The sequence below is a fragment of the Balaenoptera physalus genome (assembly GCF_965194825.1).
Source record: "Balaenoptera physalus genome assembly, chromosome: 21".
In the NCBI taxonomy this organism is placed as follows: Eukaryota; Metazoa; Chordata; class Mammalia; order Artiodactyla; family Balaenopteridae; genus Balaenoptera; species Balaenoptera physalus.
The window spans coordinates 39,054,288-39,079,628 of record NC_138902.1 but is presented as its reverse complement, the minus strand read 5'-3'; the positions used below and the strand labels follow the sequence as shown (position 1 = coordinate 39,079,628).

At 36.4% G+C, this 25,341-nt stretch overlaps 1 protein-coding gene and 1 long non-coding RNA gene across 4 annotated transcripts in view; one reads left to right on the top strand and one right to left on the bottom strand.

Moving 5' to 3' along the window:
* Window positions 1-6,315, top strand: part of GPM6A (glycoprotein M6A) — a 259,990-nt gene extending 253,675 nt beyond the window's left edge. For all 3 annotated transcript variants that reach the window (XM_082444139.1, XM_082444140.1, XM_082444138.1), the window contains exons 5-7: window positions 991-1,067; window positions 1,600-1,665; window positions 4,196-6,315. In XM_082444139.1, coding sequence (XP_082300265.1) covers window positions 991-1,067; window positions 1,600-1,665; window positions 4,196-4,348 — 296 coding nt within the window. In that variant the 3' untranslated portion in view covers window positions 4,349-6,315. The remainder of the gene's footprint in view (window positions 1-990; window positions 1,068-1,599; window positions 1,666-4,195) is intronic.
* Window positions 6,316-7,426: 1,111 nt separating this feature from the next.
* On the bottom strand, window positions 7,427-22,523 carry LOC309651408. The gene is made up of 2 exons (XR_014258103.1): window positions 10,605-22,523; window positions 7,427-10,366 (listed from the first exon to the last, which is right to left on the bottom strand). It is a non-coding gene; the product is annotated as an uncharacterized lncRNA (long non-coding RNA).
* Window positions 22,524-25,341: the final 2,818 nt, after the last annotated feature.

Sequence of the window (25,341 nt, the reverse complement as noted above, 5' to 3'; positions counted from 1 at the left end):
GAGAAGGATCTCTGCATTCGATGTACTGCAAGTAGATTTTTTTTAACTGAAATAATTGCCCAAACTCTTGGCAAAGCAGGATGGTAGCAGCTCCACAGAGATGGACAGTTGATGGTGCGCCTCAAAGCTAAGAAGGTGTGTATATACGTACATATTAAAACTCAATAATATGTGCATATATTATTATGCAGCAAGTGCTAAACGCTTAGGTATTAGTTTGCCCAGAACTTGTGAATTTTTCTGCTCATGTATATATGTGTTTAACACTTCAGGAGTTCTCAAAACAAAATCAAAGACCCATTTTAGGATGAACTTGATCACTTCTCTAACATGAGGACTGTGGCAGTGTATGTGCTTGTTAAAAATGCAACACTCCTGGCAAACAGTCACAGATTCTGATTTTACAGTCCTGTGGTGGAGTCCAGAGATAGATATTTGTGATAGTTCCCCCAGGAGATTCTGATGCAGTCGGTCCATAAACCAACTGGAGCAAGGGTAAATCGGAGTAAAATTGCAGCTTTTTATTTCCCCTTACTAATAGCACTGTTTTCAGAATTAGCAGAGAAAAACTGCTCCTTTGGGCAATACGCTTTTATAGACTAACAGAGGCTTTGTACCAGCAGAATACTTTTAGATCCTGACTTCATTGTAGTCTGTGGCATAGTTACCAAAATAATTCTGATGCCTACACCATGACATTAATGGACCAAACCAATGAAGTAGCTACAATTGAGTATGAAGATTCTGGTGGCTAGATTCCATTGAATTCAGATTGAAAATGTTTTAAATTGCATGAGGCCTAAATAGTCTTGATCTTTCATTCAGTTGTTTCATAATTATTGTCAAGCAATGAAAGCTGAGGAACAATTTTTGTTACAATATAACATAAAATGAAAGTCGCTTAGATTTTATCAGCTCAAGTTTCTTTTTCTCTCTCTGGGATCTTGAAGACATTTATAATGTTAAACTGTAATTTTCTCCATGTTGCAGGGATTGTGACAATTGGAGAGGAAAAGAAAATTTGCACTGTCTCTGAGAATTTCCTGAGGATGTGTGAATCCACTGAGGTGAGTGTTTTTACAGCCTTTAATTTTGTCAGAATTTGAGCTTCCTTTCGTTATTTGAGGAATATATAATTAAATCGACATCGGATTTCCCCCTTTTTCTTTCAGAGGCAAGGTCACATACAGTGTGTTGTGCAGGGGGACTAGAAAATAAATATGAGATACTCTGCATATTTCAATAAAAATTATAAGTTTTTTTCTAGGAACTGTCATTTTAATGAAAGTTGAAAAATCATAAAGTTATATTTTAAAGGATATAACATAGCCTTCTGTGGTTATACTGTTACTGGAAACCATCATTATTAATCATGATTTCATCTTTAAAATGAAATTATATTAAAATGGTGCAGTTGCAAAGATTTAAATAGCTTGCAGGAGAAAAGATATTGAATAATGTTTTTGGTTAGGTGATTTGTCACGGGTGCACTTCTGTTAAAGGTGGACAGAGTTCTTATTCGTAAGGCAGCAGGCATCCTTCTCTCTCTTCTGTTGTAACCCTGACGTTCATTCTGTTTCTCTGTGGTTTCCTTTGCAGCTGAACATGACCTTCCACTTGTTCATCGTGGCCCTTGCCGGAGCTGGGGCTGCAGTCATTGCTATGGTAAGACCTCAAGCTCTGAGGCTTGGTTTTGCACTTTGCCTGTAGAGACGATAATTTACCTCTGATGTCTGAAGTCTATACAAATCGTATGTATTTTAACATCAGTAAAAAAAAAAAAAAAGGTGGAGGAGAATGGGCAAATAAACAAGTGAAAAATAAGGCATAACCTAAAGAAAGCTTATCATTACAATAGAGCTAATATTTAGTAATCAGTTGAAGAATTCAGACACTCCATAATATTGGTACCACTAACCAAAATAAGTAGCATTTTAGATATGAGACTACTATTAACATAAAAAATCATTTCTTTAGCATATAAGTATGTATCAGTGGGATAGTCAAGTAATTTAATCAATTCCTTGACTTATATTATCCTTTTTTCCTCCTTAAATCAGAACATACAGAAGCCACACTGAGTCACTTAGGAAAAAAGGATTAATTTATTTTTCTCCACATAAACCTTGGTAGTCTCATGTCGTGCCTTCTGTATCTAACTTTCTTCAGAAATATTAAGAACAAGTCCTGAAAGTCAGGCTTTTCCTGAGTTTTGAGGACCTACAATGTGCCAGACACACTGTCCCTTCTTTGTAACTCACCGTGAATTCCGGTTTGTTCAAGGGAATGCCAGATGGCAACAATGAACAAGTACTCTGCACATCAGTCAGAGCTTTTGCAGCCCGGGTCCTCAGTCCTTGTGTCCTAGAATATAAGTAGCATAGAACTCTAGAAGGTGCCCAGTAAACTCACCCATGGTATAGCCAGTTCAATAGGCAAAAATGATGAGTTAATTCTTATTCATTTTCTTATTGGTATACATCTCTTTCCTGTATCATTGTGTCAAAATTGTTTTGTTAATTTTTTAAATTTTGTTAATTTTTTTCTGCTGTCCATTGACTGCCTTAACATACCACAGTAGTCACCATTTAGAATTGACCTTGCATCCTTTATGTCCATCCCTACTTTTCTAGAACCAGCCTACCTCCTGCTTTGACTAATCAAAACTTTAACGTTCTTCAAAAATAGAACTACCATATGACCCCGCAACTCTACTCCTGGGTATATATCCAGAAAAAAAAAACAACACTCGTTCAAAAAGATACATACACCCCAGTGTTCACAGAAGCATTATTTACAATTGCCAAGACATGGAAGAAACCTAAGGGTCCATCAACAGATGAGTGGTTAAAGAAGATGTGGTACATATATATACAATGGAATACTACTCAGCCATGAAAAAGAAGGAAATCTTGCCATTTGCAACAGCAAGGATGGACCTGAAGGGCATTATGCTAAGTGAAATAAGTCAGTCAGAGAAAGACGACCACTGTATGATATCACTTATATGTGGAATCTAAAATGTACAACAAACTAGTGAATATAGCAAAAAAGAAACAGACTCACAGATATAGAAAACAAACTAGCAGTTACCAGTGGGGAGAGGGAAGGGAGGAGGGGAAACATAGGGGTAGGGGATTAAGAAGTACAAACTATTATGTATAAAATAAGCTACAAGGATATATTGTACAACACAGGGAATATAGCCAATATTTTATAATAACTATAAATGGAATAAAACCTTTAACAATTGTGAATCACTATACTGTATACCTGTAACTTATAGAATATCAACTATACTTCCATAAATTTTAGTGTTCTATTTTACTAAATTATGGATAAAAATAATGCCTACCCTTTAAAACTCAGAGAAAGTATATACCTGACAACTTAGTTTCTTTTTCCTATTCATCCATCAAAATTCACCATTTTGAAAACTTCTTTTTCTCTCTCATAGACTACGAGGGAGGGAAAGAAAGAAAAATAAGTGATCTCATTGGTCAGTCTATTCAGGTAAAATCAGGAGCTTCATTACTTGAGTAAGTTTATTACTCAGGAAAAATCAGGAGCTTCCTTTTTGAACAGGGCACTATTCTAGCTATTACGAACATATAGAATATTCATGATTCATATGACAGTGCTTGCTTTCTTGTAGTTGGCAATATAAAATTCATTGTGCAAAAGTCATTGTATGGAAAATTAACTTGTTAATTAAATCCACAGGTTTATTTTGGGATTTCCATGAGCCCTCTTTCTGTTGCACTGTGGGCAATATATCATCTCATTAATTCAAGTTCACTGGACTCCACTGTATGTGAGACTGTTTCCCATAGTGGATTAGAAAACATAAATACATAAACATGAAATGTATAGTCTGGGTTTGAGTAAATGAGGACAAAAGGACAGGAAACATCACATAAAGATTTAAAATATTGAATTAAGACCCTTGGATACTTCAGAGTTGAAAGAGAAGATACTGAAAAAAGGGAGCTGAGAAGACAGTGTCATAGTTGAAGGATTGAGGAAGGAATATATTGTATTTATATTCTTTGTGTTACAACAGAAATCTTCATTCCATTTTGTTGATGAACATATTCTATATAAGTATATAATATGAATATTTCTTTCCTGATAGCAAGGTGTAATGAAGACACAGGACAGACTTCCAGTATAAATTATCTTTGTCTTTGATTAGGTCCACTACCTTATGGTTCTGTCTGCCAACTGGGCTTATGTGAAAGATGCCTGCCGGATGCAGAAGTATGAAGACATCAAGTCGAAGGAGGAGCAGGAGCTTCATGATATCCACTCTACTCGCTCCAAAGAGCGGCTCAATGCGTACACATAAACCACACCTTCCCGTCCTTTCTACCATTCAAATGCATTGGTGATTATCTAAGGGCCATCCAACCATCCAACCTTTTGAAAAAGAAAATGAAAGTGCTTCTCATCAATGATATGGAGGGTGACTTATGAATCACCTGAATACAATTCTTTGTTGTTTAGCACTTAATTTCCTAATTTGTTAAATTGGTGTAATCAGATCTCTCCTACAAGCTCCTATCCAGCCTTTTTTTTTCTTTTTTAAATTTCTCAAACTCATTTAATAATTCTGTAAGATCAAAGAGACTAACATTGTCAAATGCAGAGATTTCTTTGATTTTTAACCACTTCCATGTGTTCTACATTATACCTTTTGCATTATTTCTTATGTTTTGAAAAGAAAAATAGGTTTTTATACTTTTTAGTTTTGATTTCGGTAACTAGTTTAACTACAGGTAACCTTCAAAGGGACCATTGTACATTATGAACAATAGACAGAGATCATATCATGATGACCCGAAACATGAAAATCTTGTCTGAAGATCAGTGGCCACATTGCTATAGGCCCTGGCTAATGTTTTCATCAACCTAAGGTGCAATTTCTAAATTTGTAAGAGTAGGTTTAAAAAAAAAAGTGCTTCTTATCTTTGTTAACATTGTATTTTTTCTTGATGTACTTAAAAGGCATTACTCTCCAATTACTCACGTTTCTGTTTTGAGCATGTAGAAACAATGATGCTTATGCATGGCTACTTACCTTTTTAAGATTGTGACACCAGGCTTACCTTCTAAAGTTTAGCATAGAGACTATTTTAACGGAAATAACTACTGTGGACTATTGGCAAATGACCTCTTTGTGATTTAAGCAGTGGCTGGATTGGAACTTTTAATATGTTAATGTGGGACATTAATTACCTTTATGAAGGTGATGTATTAAAAATAAGCACACTAACCCCTCTGAAGTTGTTTTACCTACTTTAAAAAATTTTAATGGATTGCACCTCTGTAAACTATCCCTCAAATTGTGTATGATATATTTGAAAAGGTTTCCATTAATATAATAACTTTGCTTGCAGCCTTCCAATCTATGTCGGTTTACCTGTAGTGTTTTTTAAAGTGTGGTCAGAGGCCACTATACAATGTATCCTTTCGAAGTGTAGTGATATATTTGTGTTTTTATTTCCAGTAAGTCATTTTAACCAAATGTTCATTCGTATTCATTTATAAGACGTACCTATATGAAAAGAATAAAAAAAAAGCAATCAGTATTATTGGACCAAATTTGGTGTTTGTTTTAACCTTAACTCTTCTTTCGGTTATTTCTAATGCTACAAGAATGCTGTAAAGTGTCTTTTAAAATGATATAGCCTGACGAGACTTTTCTGTCAGTGTAAAAACTAGGTAGTATTGTGCACTGATTTGACCATTGTGAAATCTTTCCTCAGTGTAAGTGCATTTCTAATGAAATTTATTGAGTGAAACAATCTTTGTACAACGGCTACTCATGCATCATCCATAATTTTACAAGTTCTTGTAGTAGGTAGAGGGGTGTTACTAGGTTATCTGTGGCATGATTATGCATTCTGTAGTATTATTTAATTAATTTGGGGTTTTGCTTCTTTTTTTTTTACACTTAGATTATCTTACTGGTTCGACATTTTTCTGATACATGCAGTATTACAGATATTCAGCAAAAGTATTAATGGGCTTCTTTAAATTCTATATTGTAGTGTTTCGGTTCTGTGTCTTAATAGTTTGTGATGATTTTTAAAACTGTCTTTTAAACTTATGTAATGATGTTGATGATTTTGCCTTTTTTTTTTTTTTCTGGTATTAGAGTTTGTATTTTCACAAAGAGTGCTTTGTAGCAGGCATTACAATTAATCTGTTTTGTACATAAATGTGCCAACAGCTTGATGGTGGCGTTTTTGAAATGTAGAACAGAGTGCTTGCAAAATGTAATAAATACACTTGTGTACTTTGTGTACTTATTATTAGTTTCTGCAGTGATTCTTTTTTGTTTTTTTCTTTCTTGTTTTGTTTATTCCTCTCTCTTATGTGTGTGCATTCTTCCCAATGCAATAGATGCTATTTCTTTAGGATGCTTATTGCCTCGGTTGAGCTGACCTGATACTTCAAAATGCAATGAAAATTCTGTGCATGAACCATACCATGGGAATGCTGAGTGGGGAGAGGGTGGAATGGAGACTGTGGAGGTCATTTCATTTAGCAAATGATAACGATTCCCAGTTTATGCTATTTCCTTGCCTAATGTTTATTGTTTTGTGTTTTCTTTAGTGCTTCATAAACTAACAGAGAAACTAAAAAGACTAATGCAATTCAGAAAGAAAAATGATTCTTGGTTGGCTTCAAAATTTCAAGGTGAGAGCAATGAAATGAAAAAAAAATTTTTTTCCAGACTTTTTGTTTGTTTTGGATGTAATTCCTTCTGGCCAAACCAGAAGTAATGGCAATTTTAAAATAATAAAATAATTATCTAAAAAAACTTAATTTTTATAAGGCCTAAGGAATTATATTAGTCTTCAATTATTTTTGTATTATTATAGATGACGACTTAGAAATTTCATAGACTTAGGTTACTGATATCTACAATAATTATAAGTAGATCTGAGGAAAATGTCTTATGTTTTAAAAAGTCACTTTGAAGACAATACAAAAATTACCCCTAGCCAAATCTTATGAAATGATAATTCTTATTCCTTCCAGTGTTTATGAAATTCTTAGCATAGCAACAAGATAATAAAGAACTATATGTTAAAGAATATCAACATGAACAAAAATTTCAGAATATGTGCTTTTCAAAAACTGATCATCATAATTATAATCTTTGACAACTTAAAAGTCCATTTCTCTTTGTAAAAATACACATTTATCTTTAAAATGAGTAATTTCCTTTTGGGAACTCTTTTCCCCCTAGCTTTCTTGGGATATAATTGACATATAATCCTTTTGAGAATTGTAAAGCTAATGTTGACGCTAAGGAAATTACTCATTTTGAGAATAAATGTGTCTTGGCCATCTGCGACTCGGGGTTAGTCAGTTTACTTCTTCATGTTAAAACTTAGGTATTAACAGATTCTGATTTAGTCACTCAAAGATCAAGTAAACTTGACTTTTTGTTTTATTTTTGCCTTTTAGACAAAACAGAAACAATCATTTTAAAGTATATTTCATTTAAGTTACCTGATAGCTGAGATATGCTGAACATGATAAAATTTGAATTAAACTATCATACCTTGAAGAAACATTCTATTGCGTTTTCTGCAAGGATTTTAGATGACAGATCATATGAAGTGAGTGGAGGCAAGTCTGTATAAAATGCTGCTAGCTCAAATGTAAACATCTTTCGCCTAGCTTAAATAAGCCCGGGACCTTGAGTTTCTTCTCTCAAAAGTGAATTTTGCCTGTTTGATCATTTTAGGTTCTTTGGCTCTTTTCCATAAAAATCCATCATGCTTGGAAACTGAAAAGAACTTAGAAAATGAAATAAGTTCTATTATTTAATTCATTAATAAGTGAATTAATGAAATAAATGAAGTAATATTAAAATGAAATAGAAATTTTCTTGACTATTTCTAACCTGTGGAAACTCTTATAAGTGGAAAAACCAAACAAAATAAAACAGATAAACAAACAATGCAGGAATGAAAAATAGGAAAGAGAAGAGATCCAAGTAATTCTGCTATTATTCTTTCAATAAGAAGGAGAAAGAAAAGAGCATGTTATTGGAAGATATATATTGCATGGGGGGATCATTTTAAAAAGTCAAAAATACAAAAATCAAAAATTAGACCAAGAAATAACAGCCTACAAAATGAAAAAAAAAAAACTGTAAAAAACAGTTGAGACCACTGTTACTTTCTTCAGCATTTTTTGCCCTCTACTCAAGGTACTTGAGCAAACATCAACCCCCAGGTTGTGCAGAATAGAACACTCTGAACCATATCATGTAGATTGAAAAGGAGCAATAATCAGAGGAACGCACTGAAAGACAGAGCAGAGGTGCTGCTGTGTGTGTTATTTAGGATACTGATTAAGTGTATGTAAACACCAGATTTGTTTTGTTAATTTTTTTGGTATGTCCAGAAGGTACTGATACTTTTTTCTTAAAAAGGTTTACACAAGTTGTTTAAATATTAACATTCCCCTTTTGACTGATTTCATGTGTTAGTGGACATGCCAGTGAAGTTTCACCCATATGATGCAACAAAAATACATGTGACATGACTTTGTGCTTTCTAATAAATGAGCATTTAGAATGAGCGTATTTCTCGTTTTTTGGATCTCTTTTTTTATTTTTTATCTCTGGCATCAATTAATCTCTGTATGAAATCTGTTCATCTGCACTTGAAATCTTATATAGCATATATATAGTGTAATCTAGTTGCTATATTGAGAAAGATATGATGCCAACCTAGCCCTTCAATATATAAAGGGAGAGGATTTCCAGAAACAAGAAGTGGATTTTAAGGATATTGACGTCATTTAAAGGAAAACTTGAATAGCTCAGCAGATTAACACAAGCTGGAAGTACCACCTCCTTCTCAGCTTGCCATTCACCTCCACCCTGAATGAACCAGCAGTACAAGACCAAGTTCTCCAGCCTTTGAGGTTATAAACTATGTTTGCTTTTCTCTGTGTATGCAATGTTCACAGTGATTATTGTGTTCGTTATCTTTCTTACTACTTTATTTCTGAGCATGGGATCAGGTCTCAGAAAATACAACATCCAGAATGAGAACTGAGTGTTCTTGACATGTGAGTGAAGCTTACAAGATAATAATTTTCCTGAATGACACCTTCATGGTTTTAAAATAATTGTACTTTCCAAGCCTCCTAGATTGTACCTAGTAAGAAGTACACATAGTAGATTAGAGATAACAATGTAATCAATGCAAACGATATAAAAATCACATGTTGAACATATAGTGATGGTGTTCATATGTCAATGCAATTAATTTTAAGATTTTTCCCCGATTTCTTAATTTTCACTACCTAATATTCAAGAATCATCAAGTACCTTGAGAAAGAGAGAAAAAAAACCCTGACTGCTATCAACTGGGAGGTAGCTGGTCTGGGTCTTAGGGATTTTCTCTAGATGAACATACACAATTTCAAAGAACAGCAAATCAAAAACAATCAATGACCGTGAAGGAGCAAGACAAAACCAAGACCATTCCAGAATTATTTGGGCACAAGACAAAACAAAAACCGTCCAGACCAACCTCACAAAAAGTCTACTTCTCCCTCTCATTGCTAATGTAAATGACTGCTGCTTCTTTGCCACCTGACCTCTTAGGTCACCACGTTCTTCCTGCCTTTTAGATACAAATTATTAAGACGCTCAATCATAGAATTGTCCTCACTTTCTGACAGCCTCCAATCCAGAGGATGCATCTTTGAACACTGCACTGAATCTCCCAAATGAAATGCAAATCCTACTACAAGCCTGTTGTCGCTGTGTCGTTCTCTTTTGCTGCCTAACAAATTATCCCAAATGTAGTGGCTTGAAGCAACATTTATTGTGTTTCTGTGGGTCAGTAATCCAGGCACGGTTTGTGTAGCTTATCTAGATTATCTGGTTCTGGATCCTCTTAGAACGCCACACTCATCTCAAGCCTCACCTGGGATGGAGCTCCTTCGTAGCTTTCTCTCTCTCTTACTCACAGCATTGTTGTCAGGATTCAGTTCTTTGTGGGCTGTGCTCTGACACCTCACTTCCTTCTAAAGCTATTGTGGGAACTTCCTGAGGTGATGGAAGTATCCCAGATCTTTACTGGGGTGGGGGTTATTTGGGTTTGTCCAAAGTAATGAACCTATACACTGAAATCTATGAACTTCATTTCATGTACAGGATACATGATGATTTCCTTCCATTAAAAATCAAATTAAGCCGAATGAAAGGTAAGAAGGAAAATGCAGACCTTTGAGGACATCTCTCTGGGTTCATATCTTGTTTCTGCCCTTGTGATCTTGGAAAAGGTATTCATCTCTTTTTGTCTCAGTGTCCATATCTGTGAAACTGAAATCAGAATAAAATATACCTACTTCAGAAAGTTTTGCAGAATAATTTGTGCGAAGTAGCTGATAGATGATGAGATCATTATATTACTCTGTCTTAAACAGTTAATTATGTCACTATAATCATTGGATTTGGGGGTTGAAAAGGACTATAGACGTCATTTTTTAATTTCTCATTTATAAATAAACTCAGACATTAAGTGAATTGCCGAAGAATATACAATAATTTATTAAACAACCTTGTGTTATATCTCGGGTTTTCTGTCATTATGATTCACATGAGTTGAGGAGTAGCTGGAGTGGGTAACATCATACTATCTTTTCTTTGCTTCTGTGACTTCGACAGGACCTTGGGCTGAGTGTCTCACAGGGAATATGTAGCCGTCTGTAAAAACGTTAAAGGAACAATATAACCAACTATATTAAACTGATGACAGCTTGTTTCTTATTACAACTATTTCACGGACATCTGCCCAAATGACTATTTTAGCAATTTACCATTTTCCCATCTTGTTCATGAAAAAAAAGGGGAATTTATGTGTTTATAATTTATAATCTTAGATAAAAGGCAGAAGAGTTGGCCTTCCGTTGCAGTCTTTTTTGTAAAATCAGAGTTTAGAAATTAGTCATATTCGAAATGACAATTATTTTACATAAAAAATAAAGTATCAGTTTTTGAAGGAAAGATTCCCTCATCATGTGGTCCTTTCAACAATAATATTCTGTGAAGGGGTTTACAAATGATTATAACGAATTGTAGTTGATCAATGGACACGTGATTGTATATACCAAAGGGTATATCTTCATTTTTGTTTTGCATAAATAGTATCTGTATTTTAGCCCTCAGTTTCAAAAACATTACAAAGGCATTGGGAAAATCGCATGTTTTGAATTGAAAACCCTTGTGTACTTAGTGGTCTCATAATCTCAGATTTTTCACGATAAAGAAATAGTTTAAACCTCAAAACAAAGATTTCCAGTGATGAGTGATTTAAAATATGAAGATGATGTCAGTGTAAGCTACTTATAAATGAAAGCTGATTTTTTTAACCTTTTTTATTCTCATACTTTAAAATGGCACTATAGAGTCTCTGTCAGAACGCGATAAGCAGAGTAGGTCTGTGACTATCCTGTATTTTGAAATAAACTCATGCGCTCTCCTGGTCATTTTATTACAGTGGCTCAACCTCTGTGATCAATAATATATGTGTGTTTCTGTGTTGTCATCAAATCTATCACTTTTAGAACGCTTTTCAGTTTAAAGGTACTTAGACATTTTTCATCACTTTTCTGTGGAATAATTATTTTGTAGAATTCACACCTAGGAAACTGACTTAAATGACCTGCCTTAGCATAGTTTTGTAACTGATTTGGGAATGCAAACCTGAGGTACCAAGTTCATATACCGTTTTATTATATTTCTATTTTTGTCTCATTATTTTCAATTAAAATTGTGCTTGAGAGAATGCTTACTGTGGCTTGCTAATTTTCTTTAGTGTACTTTATAGCATTTGAAGAATAAGAACCAACGCTAATGTCACGCTGTCAGGGTAAGCTCACCCCCTGATATGAAGTATTGATCCCTGGGACAGTAAATAAATTGCCTATAACAACAGAGATATTTGACTGCGTCTGCTATTTGGTAGAGCTTTATTTTGGCCAAGGACAATATGCCATAAGGGAGTATTTGTCTACTAGCTTTCTGAAAGTGTGTTGGCTTACCTATTTTGCTCGAAAACACGTTAACAGTTTGCTGGTTTAATAAGAGATAAGGTCTATAAAAACTGTTGTTCAGTTTGTATACGTCTTGATTTTTGCTTTATAACTTTAGAAAAACATTTCAAACTGGAAGAATTCAGTGACAACTTTCAGCTCTCATTATGTTAATGAAAATCTTTGTGAAGAGGAGGGGGTCCTCTGGTGTAGGCATATACATATTGCGTTGGCCAAAAGGTTCCAAACCAACCCAATACAGAGAGAGAGAGAGTAAAAATATCAGTGGTGACCAGGGGTTAGTGGGGGAGGGATGACTAGATGGAGAGGATTTATAGGGCAGTAAAACTACTCCATATGCTATTAAAATGGCAGATGCATTTCACTATAAATTTATCCAAACCCACAGAATGTACAACACTGAAAGTGAACCTTAATATGGACTATAGAGTTCGGGTGATAATAATGTGTCAGCGTATGTTCATCAGTTGGAACAAATGTGCCATCTGGTGGGACTGTTCATAATGGAGGAGACTCTGTGTGTTGGGGGGCATATGAGAAACAATACTGCTGTGAACCCAAAACTACTCTAAAAAATAAAGCCTATTTTTTAAAAAGTAAATAGTAAAAAAAAAAAAAAGTAAACAGTAACAAGCTGATTAGAGAAGTAACTAGACGTTGAAGTACTCCTAAATTAGTGGTGGTTTTACCTGATTTTCTTCCATTCATTACCCTCGGCCTTGGCTCGAGGCAGCCCCATGTTAGGAAATAGCATCAGCGTGGACCGAGAGAAAGCTCCGGGAGGATTCCCCCCAACTCTGGTTTGAGGAGCATGAAATGGATCTCTAACATTCAGAGCGGGTGGGGGAAGTAGCCCATTTATTTTCACCTTCTCTGCTTTCTCATGCCCCAGCTCCCTAGCAAGCCTCGGGTGGAGACAGTGACAGCCATGACAGCAGCGTCCCTTTTTCAGAGTGAAGGAACTGTTGTCTCAAGAGGATGGTGTGATCGTCTTGGCACTTTTAACAATTTCCTGTCCTCCTGCCACTTGGCCTCAGATGCAGATGCAGTGACAGAAACATGTCGGACAGAACGAGGTAAAGGAATCCCCAGCTTCTGGCTGGAGGACCAAGGAGAGCCCTGGGGAAACTGGTGAGTACTGTGTAGAGAAAGAGAAGGAGGGTCTGGGGAAAGTGGCCCATGAAGTCGTCGTGAGCTTCTAGGCTCATCCCGAGGTGCACACCTGTGGGTCTCACCATAAAGAGATTTATGATAAATCACCAGAGACTCCAAAACTCACTATGGGACGGACTCAGGTCTCAGCTGGTCCCAGTTCCGTGTAGGTAGTTTGGAATGCTGCCTGCTTAACATTAAAACCAGAAAAACCTTGAAACGCAATATATAAATATACGTTCACCAAAAATTCATTTTACATTTATGAAGGATGCAGTTTTTATTTTAGAACTATATTTAGCGATATTAATTTGAAAGGCTGTTGAAACATTATAAACGAACAAATTAACTCAAGAAATTGGATTATACAAGGATTACACAAGGATTAAATAGGCACAAAATATTTAACAACAGATTGAATGTTCAAGCCTTTTTAAAAACATGAAAATCTTGGTTTTGGCTCTGGGTGATGATTGTGCAAAAGCTAAATGCTCCACATCCACACGAACATCTTGGCTTGTTTTCTTATCTTAAATAATGTCATGTCAAAACTGCTATATAGTTTAGTTTTGAAAGGATAAAATCCCCTTTAATGGACAGAAAACAATGATGGTAACTACATCAGGCTTTGTCATAGTGTATAATCCTAAAATGATTATCCTGTAGCTACAAGCAAGAGCTAATTTAAAGCCAATTATACTTTAAGGTGAACTAAGCAAGAATATCAAAATTGATGGTAATGTTCATTAATGGTAGACGAAAATAGTTATCATACACTCATATGATAGATTGGACAGCTCATGAAATTGGTGATAAAACATAAAATGTGGTATGTATTAAATTGAGCGTTAAATGAGCAATGAGGACATTAGAGGTCAATCCTTTCGTTACAACTAATTTTAATACTGTGAGAGAACAAATACAGAATAAGTACAAAGTGTTGATATGAGGACCAGTTACGGGAGCACTGATATTTTAATCATCTTTATCATCCAAATTGTAACTCTATATATTGATGCTTACTATTACAAGGAACTGCTGAGATTTTATTTTTGTTATTATTTCCATTTTGCATATGAGAAAACAGACTTAGAGATATTAACTTGTTCCAGGTCCTATTAAATGATGGTACTGTATTCAAAACCACAAATACCTGATTCCAAATTCCTAGTAAGAACTCTGGCTGAAGAGAATCAGTGGAGCGCTGAAGTGTGGGGTACAGCCTAAGAGAAAGAAAATATTACGCTCTTGCCCATTTATTGATCTCTCTAAACTTTATTTTCTCTTCTGTAAAAAGGAAAATTAATAGTCATTCTTTCAAAACCGAGGCATAACTGAGAAATGTGAATTCAAAACTAATGTAATTCAAAAACAGAAGGTTGCAAATAGATTGAGCACCATGATGGAGTACACGGGACTGGGATTTTTGTCCTGCCATTAACAACTAGAAAACTAGACAAAACACGAAACAATAGTTTTCCAACACTGGACCACAGGCAGCAGAGTGCCGTGATCCCTGACATAAAGGAAGCAGATGAGGCCTCAGCTAACTATCTGGAAGCCATTGCACAGGTTTGGGAAAGCCAAGCTGTAGTTACCGGTTGAGGAGACAGAGACTGGCGTTTGAGTCAACCAACGTGGCTTCAATTTGTGAGGCAGATTATCTGAGAGGAGCGAGCTTCACAAAAGAAAAGCTTCATCCATCAGCAGAGATGCACGTAAGTCTTCAACTACTGATCCGCAAATGTGTACGAAGGCATCACCTGAAGATGGGGAAACACCAGAAAGCAATGGGACAAACATTGCCTGAAGCACATGCAGTGCAGACCTTAGAATCATTTGTGTTTCCACCTGCCACAATAGAAAGACTTTATAATAAACAAACATTGGGTGCAGTCCTTAGAAAAGCACCAACTCCATACAGGGCATCAGTTAGCCCTGGACCAAAGGCTGCTTTGAATCGACCCTAAACAAAGTTTAAAAGCAAGCTTGATTCAACAACAGAATACACGAATCTTATCAAGATTATGCAGATCATTCACAAGGATAAATATATTCTGGGCGGTAGAACACATTGCCATAGATTTAAAAGCAGTGAAATCAATCAAAATGTGATCTGTAACCACAACAAATTGACCTAGGAGTCAATAATAGAAAGGTATCTGACAAAGTATTTCAAAATTTGGAAATAAAATAACATACTGTTATATAATTCATAGGTCAAAGAAAAATCAAAACAGAAATTTGAACATATTTTGCACTGAATGCAAATGAAAATACAGGATATCAAAACTTGTGGAATTCAGGTGAAACAGAGCTTATAGCATTAAATCTTCGTATTAGAAGACATGAAAGGTCTTAAAGCTCTGATCTTCTGTGTTGAGAAACTATTAAGGTAAGAACAAATTAAACCTTTAGTAAGCAAAAGGAAGCAATAATGATAAAACAAAAATCAATGAAGTAGAAAACAGTAGAAATAGAGAAAAGTCAGTGAGCTCAAAAGTTGGTTCTTTGAGTAGATCAGTAAAATTGATAAATATTATCCAGAAAACCCCCCCAAAAAAGGGTATAAATTCCCAGTATCCGGAAAGAAAATGAGGACAATGCAATAGATCCTATAGTTAAAATGATAAAAGGATAATATTTTTTAAAACTATGTGTCAATAAATTTGATATTTAAGATGAAATGTACAAATTCCTTGAAAGACACAAGTACTAAGAAGCTACTAAGAAACTACTTAGGAAGAAATGGGTAACCTAAATAGTCCTATGTCAACTGAGGCAATTAAATTTGTGGTTAAAAACTGTCCCACAAAGAAAATGGAAGACTGCAGTTGTCTTAAAAAATAAGTAATGCCAATTTTGAGCAAACTTTTCCAGTTGATAGAAGAAGAGGCCAGCATTGTTCTGTTACCACAATCAGTTACAAAACGAAACAGAACAAAACAAAAAGAGACAAACATCTCTCATGAAAGACAGATGAAAAAATAAACACAATTTTAGCAAAAATGAATCCAGCAATATATAAAAAGGAATAAAACAAGACCAAGTCTGGGCTTCCCTGGTGGCGTAATGGTTAAGAATCAGCTTGCGATTGCAGGGGACACGGGTTCGAGCCCTGGTCCGGGAGGATCCCACATGCCGCTGAGCAACTAAGCCCATGTGCCACAATTGCTGAGGCTGCGCTCTGGAGACCACGAGCCGCAGCTGCTGACCCCGCGCGCCTGGAGCTCATGTTCCGCAACAAGAGAAGACACCGCAATGAGAAGCCCGCGCACTGCAGCGAAGAGTAGCCCCCGCTTGCCGCAACTAGAGAAAGCCCGCGTGCAGCAACTAAGACCCAACGCAGCCAAAAATAAATAAATTTATAAAACAAACAAAAAAACATGACCAAGTCTGATTTATCCCAGGAATGCAAGGTTTGTTTCACATTTGAAAAATCAAAGATTTCAATTCACCACATTAACACACACAACAAAGAAGAAACGTACTATCTTAATTGATACAGAGCAAGCAATTAACAAAATGCAACACCCATTTGTGATCAAAACACTAAGAAAACTAAGAATAAAGGGGAACTTCGTCAAGTTGGTAAAGAGGATTTACAAAAATCCATAGCAGTGATCACACAATAGTGACAGATAAATGTTTTGCACAAAGATCAGGAAAAGGCAAGAATGTCTTTATTACCATTTCTTTTCAACATTTTACTAGAAGTCCCACCCAGTGTACCTTACTTTATTTTTTTAGGGCAGTTTCAGGTTCACAGCGAAACTGAGAGGAAAGTATAGAGATTTGGTGGGCTTATTCCTTTGAATTGTCCTGCCCTGGTTCTGTGGGGGCCCTACTGGAGCTATAAAACTGGATGTCCGTGAGTTAGTTAAACTGGTGTGTGAAAGGTTTTTTACTTTCATTGAATAATCAACTTTAAAAAAATATTATCTATACATCTCAAAGCATTTCCTCTACAAATAAAATTATCAGTGCTTCCTTTAGATACTTTGTTTTCAAACGTCTGAGAATATTTGAAGCACATAGATAAAATGAATAGTGTCACAGGCTTGACCACTTTCAAATGACTCCTTTGCTCAATATGGTAGGTTATCCAGGCTCAGTAACTAATTGGTTAGTTATTTATCTTCAAACTGACAGCTGGTTATTTTTCCAAACATTTTCTTTTGCTTATTTTCACCAGTCTTTCATCTCTATTTTATTAAATAATGGATACACACACATGCACGCGTACACTTGTCATATACTAGCATTAATGAGCCTTATCCAACATCTTGTCAATATCATGTTCAAAAATGTTCACAAATAAAGAATAAACGGCAAGCTACAAGCCTACTCAAGGCTTTCATGTACAAGCCCTGTGAATCTGTGATTTTTGTTTCCTTGTGGTGCACGAAGAGTTATCAGCTGATTAGGATGAAAGTTTGTGAGGTAATTCAATTCAGCCTTCAGTTAAAGAAACTAGATATTTTTTCATGAAATCATAAACATGATGTGAAGGCGGATTGAAAACTAAATGGCTGTGGAATCTGTTGTCTGAGTGACAGGTCTGTTCCTGCCAGCCCCCCATTCACTAGCAAGAGGGAGAAAATATTTCCAGGTGCACACGGACACACCTGAGCTCTTTCTGCACCATCCTTTAATGCATTTACTAAAAAGCGAATAGAGTAAGTGAGGAAACAGCTAACAGTGGGGAAATGCTCCAGTTTCATAGATTTGAAGTAAAAGGAGAGGTAAATCCTACATTTTCTTCTGAGATAAGCGGAAATAAATCCTCCACCACCAAATATTTAGTGCCCAGGAGCCCAACTACAGAATTATTATATTAACAGTGATACCGAATGTAGACATACCAAAGAATTTGCATTTTCTGTTGTACCTGTTGCTTAACAAATTGTTTTCAATCAAGGTTTTATGAGTTAGAACAGAGTACCAGCAGCCTGCTAGTGAGAATTGTTATATAATCTCAGCTTATTCCATAGCCTGAAGCAAGCCATTTTCTTCTAAAAATTTCAATTACCTTATCTAAAAAAGTCAGCTGGTAAGATTTGATTTCTCTGTATGTTAAATGTACCAATGAGAATTTTTTGCAAGATGATTCAATATCCTCTGCCTAGTTGTGCTATATGAGTTTCAAGTATTAATGAATTCTGGAACATTAAGACTATAATATGTTGTAGTTTAGTTAGATGATTCATTTTAAGCTTCTTGGAACAGGACTGTTTTGAATACATCTTTGTATCCCCCCATGGAACCTAGCACAGTGCTTCACAGAGAGCTGGGCTGAATAGACACTTGCTAAATGAATAGATTTTACAATCTCAGTCTGTAGCTACAGTTTCTCAGAGAAAAGGGGAGACCTTGTTTTAGAATTGGGATTGAAAGAGTGATCTCACCCAGTGAACTGAAGGATAAATACACCCAAACTGTAGCCCCTTCACAACAGGAAATCATTGCATAACTAATCTTTAAGACCTTTGTAAGTGTCAAAATTCCCCAGTTCTGTGCCCTTTTCCGCAAAACTGCCACCTACACATACATAGAGTTTGTATAATATTCCTTCGTCAACTGTAAGGAGAGGACTTTGGTAGGTCTCACTTGATTGTATTGTTCACAGTTGGGAAAGACAGAAAATCCTCTCTGGCTCTCCTCTCTCCAAAGCCAGGTGTCAAGGGAAAGTGACATAAGGGAAAAGGCAAACCGTAATTCCTTAGTTGTTAGCTGCAGATTCGTAATATCTGTAGTCCAAGGAAATTTAACGATATGTATTCTCCAACACACCTTCTTCAAAACGCATGCTCTGGCTTAAGAGACATGACTTACTCTTGAAATTATTTCCCTATGATGAATTAATTAATCCGTACATTGATTCACTCACAAATTCACTGATTTTACCTTGCACCCGTAATGGACAAGAGACTCTTCTAGCCCTCAAGGCAGTAATAGTTCTGCAGAAGTGTTGAGAGATCCAAAAATACTCACAAAATGTAGAAAGGGCTAAATTTACAATAGAGTAAAAACAGGAAAGAAATCATCAGACATCTTCATTTTTCCCATGATGCAGCGGATGGGGAACACTTTGTTAAGAGCTTAAGGGGTTAAGAATATGTTTGAAGTGATTCCTTCTCATACCATGGCAATGTGCATTACAAACACGTGCGCGCGTGCGCACGCTGATATTTTTATTAAGACCTCTGCTTAACATATCATAAAACTTGTGATTGGAAAAGTAGTCATATCCAATGAATTGCTGATCTTCTTACATTTTTATATGTATTATTTTAAATGGCATACGATTTCTCATTCACTCTATGGATGGAGAAAATGGCTGAACAGAAAGTCTGTCGCAGAGAAAAATAAAAAAAGGCAGCGTGAGCCTCTTTCAGAGAATTATCAGAGGCTGACACCTGGTGGCTCTCAGCACCATCGCGATAGAACACGTTCAATAACAGTACATTACTTTCCATTTACATGCCCTGTGCCTCCAAGTTCACCTGTGACACATGGATGTATCTTATTTTGATGACCTATCATGGTCCTTTATATGTTAAATTTTTGCTGATATTTAGACAGAATGAAAAACTGAAGTGAAACAGACATTTTGGGATCAGTTTTACTCCACATTCTGCCTAAAGCTGAAGAAAGCTCCCCCTTTTCCTTTACTACATTATTTATTATGTAGGAGAACATCTTTATAAATGGTTACTTGTTACTCCCTGGTTTAGACCTTTTGTAATCTGAAATAAGCCTCTTGTGAGTTAAATTCTTCTGACATTTTTGATTTCCCATCTCTGCCTGCTTCACCACAACAGTTGATGTTAAACATGCAAAAGGATGGCCCCGTAATGGTTCTCATTACCTTTTTGCTTTGAGTATTTGGCATTTTTCATACGTTATAGAGTTTGTATTTCTAAGGGTATATATTTTGTATGTGGCTATTTTGTCAAATGCATTTTAACTTGATTCCCTCCCTCCCTCCCTCCCTTCCTTCCTTCCTTCCTCCCTCCCTCCCTCCTTTTCTGTACCTTATAATTTCAGTTCAATACTTATTGCTAGTACATTCTTCCAAGCCTTATGTGTTTTTTCCCCATTGATCAGTGTACACAGTAAAAACCTTATCCTGGAAAGCAGATTACATTGAATGCTTTCTTGACTTTTTTCCCCATCATGGCTTCTCTTCTTGATCCCTCTCCAAAAGCCATCGATTTAATGAGTTTGCAAAGAGCTTCCTAAGCACGGGCTTGCTCCTTTGTGGAATTTACATCCATTTTTCCAACAGACTGCACAGACAACATTTCTGTGACAGGAGAATGCAAAGTAATCAGCTTGGTGCTTTTATTCATGAGTTCTGCCATGTTAAGCTGTCAGATGTGAGGGGAAAAGAAGAAAACAGAAAAGGAGGGCAAAGATAGACTGTAGCTCCCATGGCCAGTGCAGAGTGTGGTCCCTAGTTTAGCCTGTAGTAATGTGTAAGGTTTGCCTTAGAGGCTCACCTGGAGATCTGAAACTTACGAGTCTATCAGAGAGCAGCATGCAGGAGAGGGGAAGTCTAGTACCGCTCCGGGTATCCGGAGCTCCCTTTCTACGCTGTCTGCTCCGTCTCCTCCACAAACCCACTACACCTCCCCAGTCACCCAACCATCACATTCAGCACATACCTCCATGACTTGGGATATGGCCCAAAGAGAAGATCATTCCTGAACTGACGCTCAGAGACGGGACACCTTGGTAGTTTGAGTGACTTGGGATGAGGTTTGCTGGAACCCTCTAAAGGCAACTTTTTCCTGAAAACTATCAAAGCCTTTTAGGAAACTGTTTCAACTGAATCATACATAGAGATTCCATAGGCTGGAGTACCTTTGTATCTATTTCAAAATACTATATTTTAGCTGTTTTTTTTTAAAAGAAAATTCTATTATGTTTCTATTTTGTTAGTGAAACTTTTGCTTTTATAGACTTTAAATAGAATCCAGTGGAAATCAACAGTTTTCTCTGAATGTTTGTTATTCAGAGTTCAACCCCAAAAGCTTGGAATCTAGCTTTGCTGGGGAAAAGGTCATGGTCCCCTTCTTAGCAATTAATGCAGGCACTTCTGGAAAGCTAAAAAGGTCGAGTACCATCCCAGGCAGCCACATGTCTGTCTCTTTATTTCTCAGTAGAGATGCCTTGAAGGCTGTGGCTTCTCCAGGGCCACCCCAGGCATATCGTACTGTACGTGAATGGTGTGCAGTGATGGAACTGGGTGCGGGCCCACGGCTGTTGTCTCTTCCATGTTGCTTTTCCTTCTCTACCACTCACTCAATCCTCTCTTAGAATCCAGGGATCTGGGGCTACTGGAACCCAATCCCTTTGATGCTCAACTCTTCTGGAGCTCAAAAGGGGCCTCATGTGTGCTCTACAAACCCTACTGGAAAGATGCCCCCAAAATCGTTGTCACCATTATTCGTCCACATTCTTCAAGTTAGTTTGATGACAACTCATTGGTTTCATCTGGGAGTGAGGTTATTTCCATTTTTAGATGCATTATTTTAATTTTGTGTATTATGTTTATTTTCATCTACGTGAAAAGAGAGAGAAAATCATAGCTATACTAAATACACACAACTTCATCATCTGGATTTGTCAGAGCATAATGTGCCATCTTTATCATCTTTAAAAAAATAAAATAAGCTTCCTGGAGGAAGTGCTGTGTCTGATGTCAGCAACCTGATGTAGAACTTAAATGTACGCATTTTTGTGCAATGTAAGCATAGGTTAGTTATTGATGTTCACTGCTAGTCCAGTATTAATTTATAATGTGTTTCATTAATACTTAAACCATTACTTTTAGTTGGAAAATTATATAGAGGATGCTTTAAAATTTTTCTTAATTATTCTTCCTTAAAATAAATAAATAAAATAGTAATTGAGGCTATCTCCATGCACTGTCCTTATCATAATTAACCCTCTCCCCTCTTGCTCTCCTCAGAATTAACTGCTACCGTGAAGAGAACTGCATCATTCCTATATATTGTCGTATTTTAATGGGTATTTAATACATGTTCATGTATTTTTAACACAGTACATAAGTTTATACAGTTTGCTTTTTTCTCTCAACACCGTTTTGAATATATAGCCATGTTAATCTATATGTTTAGGTAATTAACCATAAATATTTTTAACCAGATTGTTATAGAGCTTTGGTTCATCCTATAAACTAGCACATAATCTCCCTTAAACCAGTAATCTTCTTTGTGGGAAATGCTTCCAAAGACAAATAATTGCTTATTAAGTTTCAGAATGGGTTTTATCTTCAGGTACGAAGGAATTGCAAACTATTGTTAAGAAATATTGGGAAGAACCTGGTGTAGCTCTTAAGGTAAGGGTGAGATGGCACGATATTTGGCCTTAAAAGAAAAACATTGTGATTTTTTTTTTAATCACACAAACATGTTTGCGTTCATTTCAAACAAATTTTCCCAAAGTATATTACCATGATATTGTACTCTGCGTTCTCTATAAAACATGTGTGTGCTACTTGGCTGAAATTCCCTCTCAGTGACTGCTATTTATTAATTCCAGAGTTTGGTCTAATGTTACCATTTAATTAAATTTCTCTAATCACTCAATTTGTAAAAGGTGAGGCTAGATATAAACTCAAGTATCATGACTCCCAAATGCACACTGTTATTACTACGTTATCATGTAACATGACAGGGGCTCTGCATGGTAACACGTGTGTCCACTCAGTGAAGGTCCCAGATAGGGCTTCTCCCCGTCTTGCTGGGGGCACTTGTGATCCCATTGCTGAGACACACTCTTGACTCCTGGTGACTTATTTTCTGAGGCACTGGTGGGGAAAGAGCCTGTAGCCTCTGGGGGCACTGAAGGTCATCCAGACCTGATCCCATTGGTCACAGCTGTACTAATAACAGTGGACCAAGCCAGGGACCGTCAACCTGCATCACTACCAGTAGGGAGCGTATGTACTCCCGTTCTAATTTGATGTTTTAGAGCTGTGAGAACAGACATCAAGAGACTATTTTGCCGTTGTTTTCATCATCAGTATTATTTTCTCCCAGAATCTCTCCATGCTTGTATCACAACAGAAGATGGGGCAGGAGGTTACTGGAGTTAGATGTGATAGAAAGTGTGGGACCTTCTCACTGGTGTGATTTTGGAGATGCCGCAGAGGTGTGCTGCTCCAAAAACATCTCCCAGTCTATCCGCCGACGCCCGAGGTTGCACTGCTAATGTTCTGCGCCTCTGTCTACTCTACTTTAATCCTATTACCAAGAATATTCCATTTACTTCCTGTAAAGAATGCCGGAGGGAACAAAAGATTTGGGTCTTCGTTCTGCTTCTGCCACCAAATCGCTGAGGGAACTTATAAAAATTTCTCAACTCCTAATTCCCAGTGTCTTCATTAAAGTGATGGCATTAGAATGTATATTAAATTAAATATCTTCTGGCCATACAAATCTTAATATCTACATCAGCAGTTTTCAAACCATGGACTAGGGACCTTTGAAGGGTTGATGACGCCCTTTCAGAGGTCTATAAGGTCAAAACGATTTTCATAATAATACCAACACATTATTTGCCTTTTAAGATTCCCATTCTCTGAGAGGAGTCTGCCAGAGGTAACGAGATGTAAACTCACAAGAGACTGAATGTAGACGCAGATCTAAAAATACCGCTCTCTTCTATTAAGCCAGACATTAAAGAGATTTGCTAAAAATGGAACGGTGTCACTCTTGTCACTTTTTTTCTAACTTTAGGAAATACAATTATGCTTCATAAAAGTGTTACTTATGTTAACATGCAATAGTTTATCATTACTGTTTTATTTTTTTAAATTTTTTAATTTATTTGATTTTATTTTTATACAGCACGTTCTTATTAGTTTTCTATTTCATACTTCTTAGTGTCTACATGTCAATCCCAATCTCCTGATTCATCCCACCACCACCCCCCTGCTTTCCCCCCTTGGTGTTTTAAATTAACTGTGAAATAAAGACTAAACAAGTCTCTCAGCTTAAATTTCAATATATTTAACCCACATAAACAAAAGCTCTTTGGGGTCCCCGATAATTTTTAGGAGTGCAGTGAGTTTCCAAGACCAAAATGTTTGAGAACTGCTGATTTCTAGTCGGGGAGCGTTTATGATTTTCCTCTCTCTGGGCTTTGATAAAGGAAGGCAGGAATAAGGATTCTGAGGGCACTGTAACTTGAATACAGGACTAGGAAAGAAAGAAGTTACAGAAATGGGGATTCAGGAGCGTTAGATAATGAATCCTCTGTAGAGTTACAGATGTGGGCGGCCTCCTCTCATGACTTCAAAACATGAGAGTAAAATTGTCCCTGATACGAGGTTGGGCTTGTGGGATGGAGGGAAAACACACCCAGAAAGCTAGCTATTTCACATAAAGTCAACCGCAGTCTATGGTACTACGGCCTACTGGTCCATTAATATGCACTTAACATTAGGTATAACAATATTAGAAAATAAAAACATCCACTCTATAGCTGTCTATAAAGGAATTGTACAGCAAGATTGTATTTCTAAATGTTTTGTCTTGGATTGAAATGTTGAAAATACATGGCACTTTCAAATGTTATTTCTGGATTTACAAAAAGTGTCTTCTAATCTATGCTATGTTGTAAGACACTGCACACGGTAAGGAGGATCACTTATTGTAGCTACGGATCAAAACTGGTAGCAGTTATTTGCTTCTTTCTAAAGTATTGCAGAGTGTAGAAAACATGTAGGACGGTCACACTGCCTAATTTGGTGTAACTGGAGTGACAGCAGGAAAGGAGAGAGAAAAAGGGACAGAAACAATATTGAAAAGATAGACAGCATGAATTTCTCCAAAATGATGAGAGATGCAACACATAGATTGAAGGACTCCGGCACCCTGTTGGTAGGATAAAAACAAACAAAAAAACCCCACATCTAGGCATATAGCCAAACTGCTGAAAACCCAAAACAAAGAGAAAACTTTAAAACCAACAAGGGTTGTAGAGGCCTAATAAGGGACCAACAGTAAGATTTCCAGCTGCCTTTGCACTAAAACCATGGAAACTAGGACACAA